Raw genomic sequence first — 9900 nt, 5'->3', positions numbered from 1 at the left:
GGATCAGCGACCATCAACATCACCCCCAATCAGGAGGGGCTCGAGCCTCTTTCGTCATGGGTTCAGAGTGAGGGGCAAGTGGGCATGCATCCAGGCCTGCCACAGCTGCCACCGAGCATTTAAAAGCTGTGTGCTGAGAGGGGATGCCACCACACACTGTCTCCTCTTTCACTCTTGAGACCTTCTCTTCTCGTGTAGACAAATCTCCATCCTTCCAGCACCATGGGTTGCTCTGGCTGTTCAGGAGGCTGTGGCTCAAGCTGTGGGGGCTGCAGTTCCAGCTGTTGTGTGCCCGTTTGCTGCTGCAAACCTGTCTGCTGCTGTGTGCCAGTCTGCTCCTGCTCCAGCTGTGGCGGCTGCAAGGGAGGTTGCGGCTCAAGCGCTGGTGGCTGCAAGGGAGACTGTTGCTCCAGCTGTGGAGGCTGCTGCCAGTCCAGCTGCTGCAAGCCCGTCTGCTGCAAGGACAGCTGCTGCAAGCCCTGCTGCTGTAAGGACAGCTGCTGCAAGCCCTGCTGCTGCAAGGACAGCTGCTGCAAGCCCTGCTGCTGCAAGGACAGCTGCTGCAAGCCCTGCTGCTGCAAGGACAGCTGCTGCAAGCCCTGCTGCTGCCAGGACAGCTGCTGCAAGCCCTGCTGCTGCCAGGACAGCTGCTGCAAGCCCTGCTGCTGCCAGGACAGCTGCTGCAAGCCCTGCTGCTGCAAGGACAGCTGCTGCAAGCCCTGCTGTTGCAAGGACAGCTGCTGTAAGCCCTGCTGCTGCAAGGACAGCTGCTGCAAGCCCTGCTGCTGCCAGGACAGCTGCTCCAAGCCCTGCTGCTGCAAAGACAGCTGCTGCAAGCCGTGCTGTTGCCAGTCCAGTTGTTGCAAGCCCTGCTGCTGCCAGGTCAGCTGCTGCAAGTCCTGCTGCTGCCAGGACAGCTGCTGCAAGCCCTGCTGCTGCCAGGACTGCTGCTGCAAGCCCTGCTGCTGCCAGGACAGCTGCTGCAAGCCCTGCTGCTGCAAGATCTGCTGCTGCCAGGACAGCTGCTGCAAGCCCTGCTGCTGCCAGGACAGCTGCTGCAAGCCCTGCTGCTGCCAGGACATCTGCTGCAAGCCCTGCTGCTGCCAGTCCATTTGTTGCAAGCCCTGCTGCTCCCAGGCTAGCTGCTCTGTTCCAGTTTGCTGCCAGTGTAAGATCTGATTCTCTCCCCATGGACTTTCCAAGAGATCATTAGGGCCACACTTGACCCATTCTCCACTCCAAGCTCCCATCGGCACATCTTCTTTCACAGCAACCTTCTTCATGACCCTGGCCCTTAGATCATCAGGAAACCCTGAAGCTGTCTTGCCTCAAGAGCTCTACCAATCTCTCATCTATCTATGGCACTCATTGGCCTCAGCCCAGGGGATATCAAACACACTGACAACCAACACATTGAAGAACTCCTCAACACATTACCCAGATCCCCTGAACCATACCAGGGTCCTCTTCAAAGCCTCCTTGATCCTTTCACCACATGCTGGGCCAGCCTTGTGGATGGGCTGATCCGCCTAGCACCAGTCCCCATTCCTTTACGCACCCACTCCCCCCACCCTTCTACTGAAAAGTGTCTCCTTGCCTATCTTGGGGAATCTTACCCCTGAAAGTTGGACATTTGTTTTGTTTCAATAAAACCTATCCTTCTTCTTGAAAATGCCTTCCTTGTCTGGATGAATCTCTTGGGCTGTTCTCAACACTTAATCCAAAGGTTCCAGCTAGCCACAACTCGGGGTCTGAGCACCTTGTCCTAACACACAGAGGTGCCTAAAGACATTGGGCCTGGAACTGGCTCTTCTGACTTATTCCTCTCTGCTTCTGCTAATCTTAATGTATACCTCTAGGATGTTGATCACAAGGCAAAGTGTAAGAGGATATTTTCGGCTTCCAGCATTTGACAATGGAGGGATCGGGGCCTCCATTTACACCATGGGGAATACTCAGGGTCACGGGTAAAGTGCCTTCTTCCATGCCTTTTTACTGCCACTATTCAGTAAGTCAGGGCATCATCACAATGCATGGATAGTTATGGGTACCTTATTCCCCTCCTCATTCCAATTGACTTTGTTTTTTCTGAAAAGACCTAGAACACTCTCAGCTCAAACACATGCTAGCTATGCCTTCTCCAGCATGGAGCAATGCATTGGAGACCTGGGTCCTCTTTGAATTTTAAATATGCCCCAATGCAGCCGTCCAATGAACTGGTTCTGCCGACAAGCATTCAGGTCTTGGATCCACAGCTGTTTGGGAACTGTCTACCCAGACTGTCTTCCAGTGGGGCAATTAATATTCTCTGTTTGGTCTTATCATTTTGTTAATAGTGCAATTTAGAGAGGAGAGGAGCACATTGGGAGAGAGAAAAAGAGGGAATGGCGAGTCCTTCAGGAAGACAATTGTTTGTCAGTGGTAACAAAAAGCCCAGCTGCCAAAAGTGGCAAAGTTCAGAAAAGAACCCGAAAATCACCATGGCATAAAGCTGAAATAAAATGTACATCAATAGAAATAAACCTTGCTTCTTAAATAGTTAATGAAACCTGCTTTGTATAACACAATGACATCTCCAAATCATTTTCCTTCATTTGCAAAGATAAAAAATATCCATGTATAAACTATCGCTTGGAGTTAGAATAGAAAATTATACAGAAATACAGTTGAGAATATAGAGAAATACAATGGCCAATGCATCTTACTTATTCCTCCTGTGTTGTAAAGCTCCCCAAAATAGAACAAAGAAAGATCCTTTCCTGAATGTTAACAATAGAACCCTCTCCCCTTAATTGCCAAGATCAATAATAATGGGGAAATCCTGGAAGATTTCCCTATCAATTCAGGGTCTCTCCCTGTCCTCTCCCATGGCAGAGGTCTAGAAAGGGTAGTTCTAACAATAAGAGAAGGAAAGGAAATTAAGGGAAGAAAGGGAGGCTAGTCTTCTCTCCTGAGGAGAATGGAATGGCTTCTCTAGCCCAAGTCCTAGGAGCAGTCCACACCAACAATTAATAGTGTAGTTTAGTTAAAAAAGAAATACAGTCTGCAAAGGACTAACAACAAACTCTCTGTCAATGCTACACTGAAGATGACAAAGAAGCAATGATTCCATTTCAGAAAATGACTCAACGCTATTAAAATCTCCAAGAAAAACAGGGTAGGACATTTTTTCTCTCTCCCTCTGCTTACCCAGAAATGTCTATACAGTCAAATATGCAGAGAACAAGGACAGGAGTCCTGTCATGCTTGAACCAAGGCAATTTCTTTTCTTTTTTCTCTCATTCTTTTTTCCATGTGTTTTCATTATTTATTCTTCCACTCATATGTAAAGTTTTTTCAACATTCACCATTGAAGGGTTTTCTCCCTCCTGCCCTTTCCTCCCCTGATCATAGGATCACAAGTAATCTGTTATTGATTATTCATGTACAATCGTATTACTCATGTTTCCATAGTCATGCTGTGAAAGAAGGATCCAAACAAAAAGAAAAAAAAAACATGAGAAGGAAAAAAGGAGAAAACAAAATTAAGAACTGTGAAAATCTTGTGCTTTGATCTGCATTTAGATTCCATTATTTTATCTCTGGCTGGATGGCATTTTCCATCACAGGACTTTTAAAATTGTCTTTGATTGATGTATTGGTGAGAAGAGCTATGACTATCATATGTTCTCTTGCCTCTGCTCACTTCACTCTGCATCAGTTCATGTGAGTCTGCAGGTTTTTCTGAAATCTGCCTGCTCATCATTTTTTGTAAGAGCAATAATATTCCATGGGTTCTACCATGGCCATAAACCAATTCATATTTTTCTTTGAAGCTTAACTTTGTTGTCTTCTTCTCGTTTTGTGTTTTGATCTTCCCTGACACAATAGTAACTTTCTATTGTTAGGATCTTTTCCAACTATTTGCTCATTTTCCATTTTAGCTTTATGCTAAAGGGGAATTCTGCTTTTGAAATGGAGAGGGACGTCTCCCAAGCTTCACAGTTTTGGTGCATATGTTTTCAGAGTTAATTCTGGGGACCTGTAATTCTTCAGTTCTCTCAAGGTTGTATGATATAAGGAGAGGTAGTTCCTTCTCTCCTATACTGCGCTCTAATCGGTGAGTGACCACAAGAACTCTTTTCTACTCAGGTGCTGAGGCTTTGGTTTCCTGTAGCCCCAAGTTCTGGTGTGCCATGCTCCTCCTCACCCTGAGACTGAGACTCAGGAATAGGACCCATATCTCAGTATGGACAATGTAAGTAAGCACTGTCCCTTGTGCCAGCAAAGGAACCCTGTAAACTCATAATGATCAGTGGTCTGAACCACTTACCATCTTTAGGCAGAGAGTTCTGGAAAGCACCACTGCCACCTCTGATTCAAAGTCAGTCAAGGTCAACTCTTGGTTTGCTGAAGCCATGTCTGCACTGTCCACTGCTCAGGCCTTTTCTTCTGACCTCTAAGTTATCTTGGGCTAGAAAAATCATTTCAGTCTCACCTTTTTTTGATTTCTGCCATGCTACAATTTGTTTTGGGCCCTTATTTAAGAGTGTTTGGAAAAGTTTGGGGGAGAGGTTGGGAAGTTACTCATTTTTCTGCCCCTTCTTGACCCTGCTCACCTGGAAGTGTAAACTTAAAACAAGGAATCTTAAAAGTTGTTTTATAAGTTAATTGGGGGAAAATATTTTTTTTAAAGCCCCAGTGAATCACCACATGCTTGCCAGGCATTGAGTTAGAACCAGAGGGATCCGTGTATTTATACAAAGTTATTTATAGCAGTTCTTTTCATAGTGGCAAAGAATTGGACATTGAAGGGATGCCCATCCATTGGGGAATGGCTAAAAAAAATTGTGTGGTATGTGAATGTGATGGAACACTATTGCTCTATAAGAAATCATGAGAGGGGACAGCTAGGTTGCCCAATGGCTAGAGCATCAGCCCTGGAATCAAGAGGAACTGAGTTCAAATCCAGCCTCAGGCACTTAATACTTCACTGGGTGACCTTGGACAAGTCACTTAACCTCACATCCTTGCCAAGAAAAAAAATTTAAGAAATCATGAGGGATGGAACTTCAGAATAGTATGGAAAGGCTTATATGAACTCATTCTGAGTGAATTGAGCCAAGCTAGAACATTATTCACACTAACAGCAATATGAAGTGATTATCCATTATGTTGGATTTGATCATTTCTGCAACAATCAAAGGACAACAAGCAAAGACAATACTAAGAGACTTGTGATGGACTAGAGCATTCATATCCAGAGAAGGAACTATGGAGCTGAAATGCAGATCAAAGTTACCATCTTCCATTTATTTAAAAAGTTCTCTTATATGCTTTTTTTCTCTCTAATTTTTTTCTTCCATTTGAATGTGATTCTTCTTTCATAATATGATTAAAGAGGCAGCTAGGTGGTGCAGTGGATCGAGCACTGGCCCTGGAGTCAGGAGGACCTGAGTTCACATCCAGCCTCAGACATTTAATAATTACCTAGGTGTGTGGCTTTGAGCAAGTCACTTAATCCTTTTGCCTCACAAAAGCCAAAAAAACCTCATATAATATAATTAATGTAGATCTCTTCTTAGCATGGTTACAGATATAGAGTCTATATTACATTACTTTTGGTCAGGGGGAGTGGGGAGGAAAAAGAAGGAGGGAGAAAACTGTAAAAAAAAATGATTATTGAAAGTTGCCATTACATGTAGTTGGAAAAATGAAATCACTTTTTAAACGCTATCTAGTAAGGAGTGATTTGATTGCATCAGTTCCAGTATTCAATACAAAATCCTTTGTTTAATATTCCAAGTCATTTCTTTCCTTTCCAGTTTTCTTACACCCCATTCCCTATCTTCTACTCATGGACCCAGTGACACTCCTCTCTTGTTATTACTTGAACAAGACTCTCCAGCCTCCAGACCTTTGTTTTGGCCTGTCCCCCCCCCCCCAAGTCTAGAACCCAATTCTACTTCATCCTTTGCCTTTTGCCCTTTCTGGTCTCAGATAATACCCCCCTCTATAGGAAACCTTTCCTGATTCCCTGTCTCCTTTCTTTGATCTGGTCCCATTTTGCTGGTCTCATGTGGATGAGATTGTTTGTCTGTTACCAGTGACCAGACTGGGAGCTCCTTGAGAGCCGGGACTCACCTGGCGCCCTTTGTATCTCTTTCATTTTATTTAGAGTAGGCTTCCTATGACTGCCAGTGCCAGGGAGGGGATGAACTTTTACTCAGGTGAAGTCTTCTGACCACTGAGCCTTCTAACTACTAGCCATCACTCCTGACCACTTCCCAACATTCTCTGTCCAAAGGTTCTCAAGGCTTCAGTCTAGGGCTGCCTGGTGAAGCCTCCTGAAGTCCTGCGTTTAGACGGCAGAGGGCAACCTTGCCCCATTTATTGAAGGTAGTCAGATCCTCAACACCTGTTTCTGGAGAGAAAAGCCAGGTGGCGCCAACTGTAGTTGAGGTGGCTCCAGTCACCTTCAGGTGCTCCCCATTTAGGCAGAAGGAAGCTTCCCTGTTGCCAGCACCACCCAGCCGGTCCTGCTTATTGGCTGCTGAGGCTGCAGCAGGTGCAGGGGGTCTGTTTCCTGCAAAGGGTCGGAAAGCTAGGACTCCTCCTCCTCCTCCTCCTCCTCCTCCTCCTCCTCCTCCTCCCTCCTCCCTCCCTCCCTCCCTCCCTCCCTCCCTTCCTTCCTCCTCCTCCTCCTCCTCCTCCTCCCTTCCTCCTCCTCCTCCTCCCTCTAGGACTAAGGACTGGCCTGGAATCTTCCTTCATACGGGGCCTGGCAGTCAAGCTCCAAGCCTCAGGCTAAGGAGCACCCGAGGAAAGGAGCCAACATGAATGTCCTCTTTGCCAACCCAGGGTGGCCACTTAGAAGAAGGCCAGCAGCCCCTGCAAGAAGGCTTCTAGGCTTGAGGAGAACTCAGGAATACTGCTCAGGACTTCCATCATCATTCCTGTGATCTCCTACTAATGACTGAGTAAAAGAGTCTCTAGCTCCTGAGGCCCTGGACAGATGGCTAGACTGGCATGCCCTCTGGTGTTCCAGGACTCAGCACAGTGCTCCCAGTGGTCTCTCATTTCAGTGCTGTGACCCCACTTGAGGTATTTTTGGCAGAGATCCTGGAGCAGTTTGCCATTTCTTTCTTCAGCTCGTTTGACGGATGAGGCAACTGAGGCAGACAAGATGTCACAGAGTAGATCAGTGTGATAGAACTTGGGAAGGTGAATCTTACTGACTCAGGTCTGGTACTCTATCTACTGTGGCGCCACCTAGCTGCTTTGCCTGAAACATAGTGACTGCTTAATAACTAATGTTCTTTTGTGGGTCCTTGCTCTCAGTACCTGCTCTGTTCCCTGCCCTAATTGAGGCTCAGGGGAGCAGAAGGGAAGCCAGGTCCACTCCTGGCTCACCCATCCTTCTTTGATTCCAGTTTCTGACATGACAAAGGGTAATCATCCAGAATGATCTCAACAGGAGAGAGCTCTTGAGGAGCCAGGTTGGACAAAGTATCACAAGGGAAATCTCAGAGGACCCCAACTGGAGAGGGGGAGGGGAGAAGATCATCTGCCTGTGCTGCCCACAACCCCAGGGGTGCCACTCCCATTCAGCTCCAGCAGCAATCCCCAATAACAGCACCATGGGCTGGCTGCACCTTTCCCAGAGGAGCTCTAAGCACTCAAAGGCACTCACTGACTCACCAAACTTGACCAAGGGCCAATAGTCTAGGAGGCACCAGACAGGGCAGGAGCTCCATCAGACCAGAGGATGCCTTCTCCAGCAACCTAGTCTGCCCAGACTACCCAGTCAGTCACAGGGTGGGGCTGGGGCTAGACCAAGAGGAGAAGCCAAGCATCCGGGCCCCAGGCCCTCTCAGAGGGCCCTTTAGGAGGCAGGAGGGAAGAGGGAGGAGGCAGGAGGAGAAGGCAAGAAGCAGGTGGGAGGAGGGAATGGGAAGAAGGCAGGAAAGAGGAGGAAGCAGGGGGAGAGGAGGAAGACAGTGAGGAGGAGACAGGAGGGAGAAGGCAGGAGGCAGTAAGAAGAATGGAGGAGGCAAGAGGCCGAGGCAGAAAATAGGAAAGAGGAGGGACAAGGGAGAAAATAGGAGGGCGTAGCAGGAGGCAGGAGGGGGGAGAAGCTCTAGGTTCCCCATCTCCAGGGAGGAGTCAAACATACCCAAGGCCCTGATAGAGAGACTAGAAACCAGTCTTCCAATCCCAGAGGAAGGAACCCTGCCCAGTCCAGACCTTTGGGTAACTGCAGCTCTCTCCTTGGGGTTTCTGCTCCATCTCCTGGTCCTTCTTTTGAGACTTCTCTCTTCCAGCTTCCCCCAGAGTCTTCAGTCTGAGGCCCCAGATGGCTTGGAGTCAGGCACTGCACAGTCTAGTAGAACCACTGAGGCCCAGCTGGGGGCATTTGTTTCCTCTCTTGATTTAGTCACTACACATTGGAGACTGTCAACTCCTAGGCTGATAGGCAGGTTTACTGCTTCTGAAGGGAGGCCAAGGCCAGGGACATTCCCCTCCCCCAGTACCAATTCCACACAATTCTGTGAGCTCCAAAAGGAGCAGGAATAGCAGGAATAGGTTCTCCCAAGAGAGGCGGGGGAGAGAAGAGACCATCTAGCTAAAAAAGAAACTAGCCCCTCCTCTTCAGCTCAGTCCTGGGGGCCCAAGGGGCCCAACCTTGGTTTCCCTGGAATATCCCTAGCCTAAGAGCAAGATGAAGGGTCAACAAGCAGTTTGAAAATTCAATTTTTATTTTATTTTCAATTCCAAATCCTCCCCTCTCCCACCCATTGAAAAAAGCAAGAAAAGGGGCAGCTAGGTGGCACAGTGGATAGAGCATTGGCCCTGGAGTCAGGAGGAACCTGAGCTCAAATTCGACCTCAGACACTTCATAATTACCTAGCTGTGTGACCTTGGGCAAGCCATTTAACCCCCCCCATAATTAAAAAAAGAAAAACAAAAGCTATTACAAATATGGATGTGTTAATCAGTGGTGTTTGACTGTTGGTGAGCTCATTTGGGAGTTTTCTTGGCAAAGATACTGGAGTAGTTTTGCCATTTCCTTCTCCAGTTCATCTGAAGCAAACAGGATGAAGTGACTTGCTCAGGGTCACACAATTAGTAAGAGTCTGAGGCTAGATTTGAACTCATGAAAAGGAGCCAAGTCTCCAAGCCCAGTGCTTCTGCCCACAAAGAGGCAAAGTCATGGAAAACAAACGAGAGGAGAGGAGGGGAGAAATTCTGCTGCAGTCTCCTGGCAGAGTCCATCAGCTCTGTCTGAAGGAGGGGGCATGCTTCATCTGAGACCTTTGGAATTTTGTCAACAGGCAGTGATTAATCAGCTAATGTGTATCAGTTCCTGGGGGCCCTCCCAACCCTAGTCAAAGCCAGCTGATGTTTCCGGGGGCTTCCAATCTGCAAACAACTCTGGACAAACAAGATGGAATCAGGAGCAATGTTCAAGAGAGAATTAATAAAAGACAAACGCTAGCATTCAGGACTTCCCGTAGAAAATGGGGTTTTAGCTGAGGATAGCACTCCTGGAGTGGGGCACAGCCAGTACAAATGTCCAGTGTTGGGAGATGGTGTGTCTTGAAGAAAGAAGCGGCAAAAGATCAAGTGAGCAAGAACTCCCTGAGGGGAGATGGGGTAAAGATGCAGGCCCAGGGCTTCTTTCAGGGAATTCGGGGTGCTCCCTTAGAGCCAGGCACTAGTGATGGAAAACAAAAGGCTCCAGCAGTCCCTGCTTCCCAAGGGAACCAAATGGGGAGGCCCCCACTCACGGTGGGGCTGGAGGGAAGACAGGAAAAAGGCCAGCATTCCAAGTGATTGGGCCAGGTCTCAAGGCACCACCTTAGTGGGAATGGAGCGGGGCAAGCAGGCCCAAGAGCCTGGTCTGGGTTCCCCATGGAG

At 47.9% G+C, this 9900-nt stretch overlaps 1 protein-coding gene across 1 annotated transcript; it reads left to right on the top strand.

Moving 5' to 3' along the window:
* Positions 1-222: 222 nt before the first annotated feature.
* LOC141519362 (uncharacterized) lies at positions 223-1032 on the top strand (the record flags this gene model as incomplete). The annotated part of the gene is made up of 1 exon (XM_074231623.1): positions 223-1032. A coding segment is annotated over exon 1 (810 nt), but the record flags the coding sequence as incomplete, so codon positions are not given.
* Positions 1033-9900: the final 8868 nt, after the last annotated feature.

Source organism: Macrotis lagotis, chromosome 3 (assembly GCF_037893015.1).
Source record: "Macrotis lagotis isolate mMagLag1 chromosome 3, bilby.v1.9.chrom.fasta, whole genome shotgun sequence".
Lineage (NCBI taxonomy): Eukaryota > Metazoa > Chordata > Mammalia > Peramelemorphia > Peramelidae > Macrotis > Macrotis lagotis.
The sequence above is the reverse complement of the archived record's forward strand: the minus strand, read 5'-3'. Positions and strand labels throughout refer to the sequence as shown.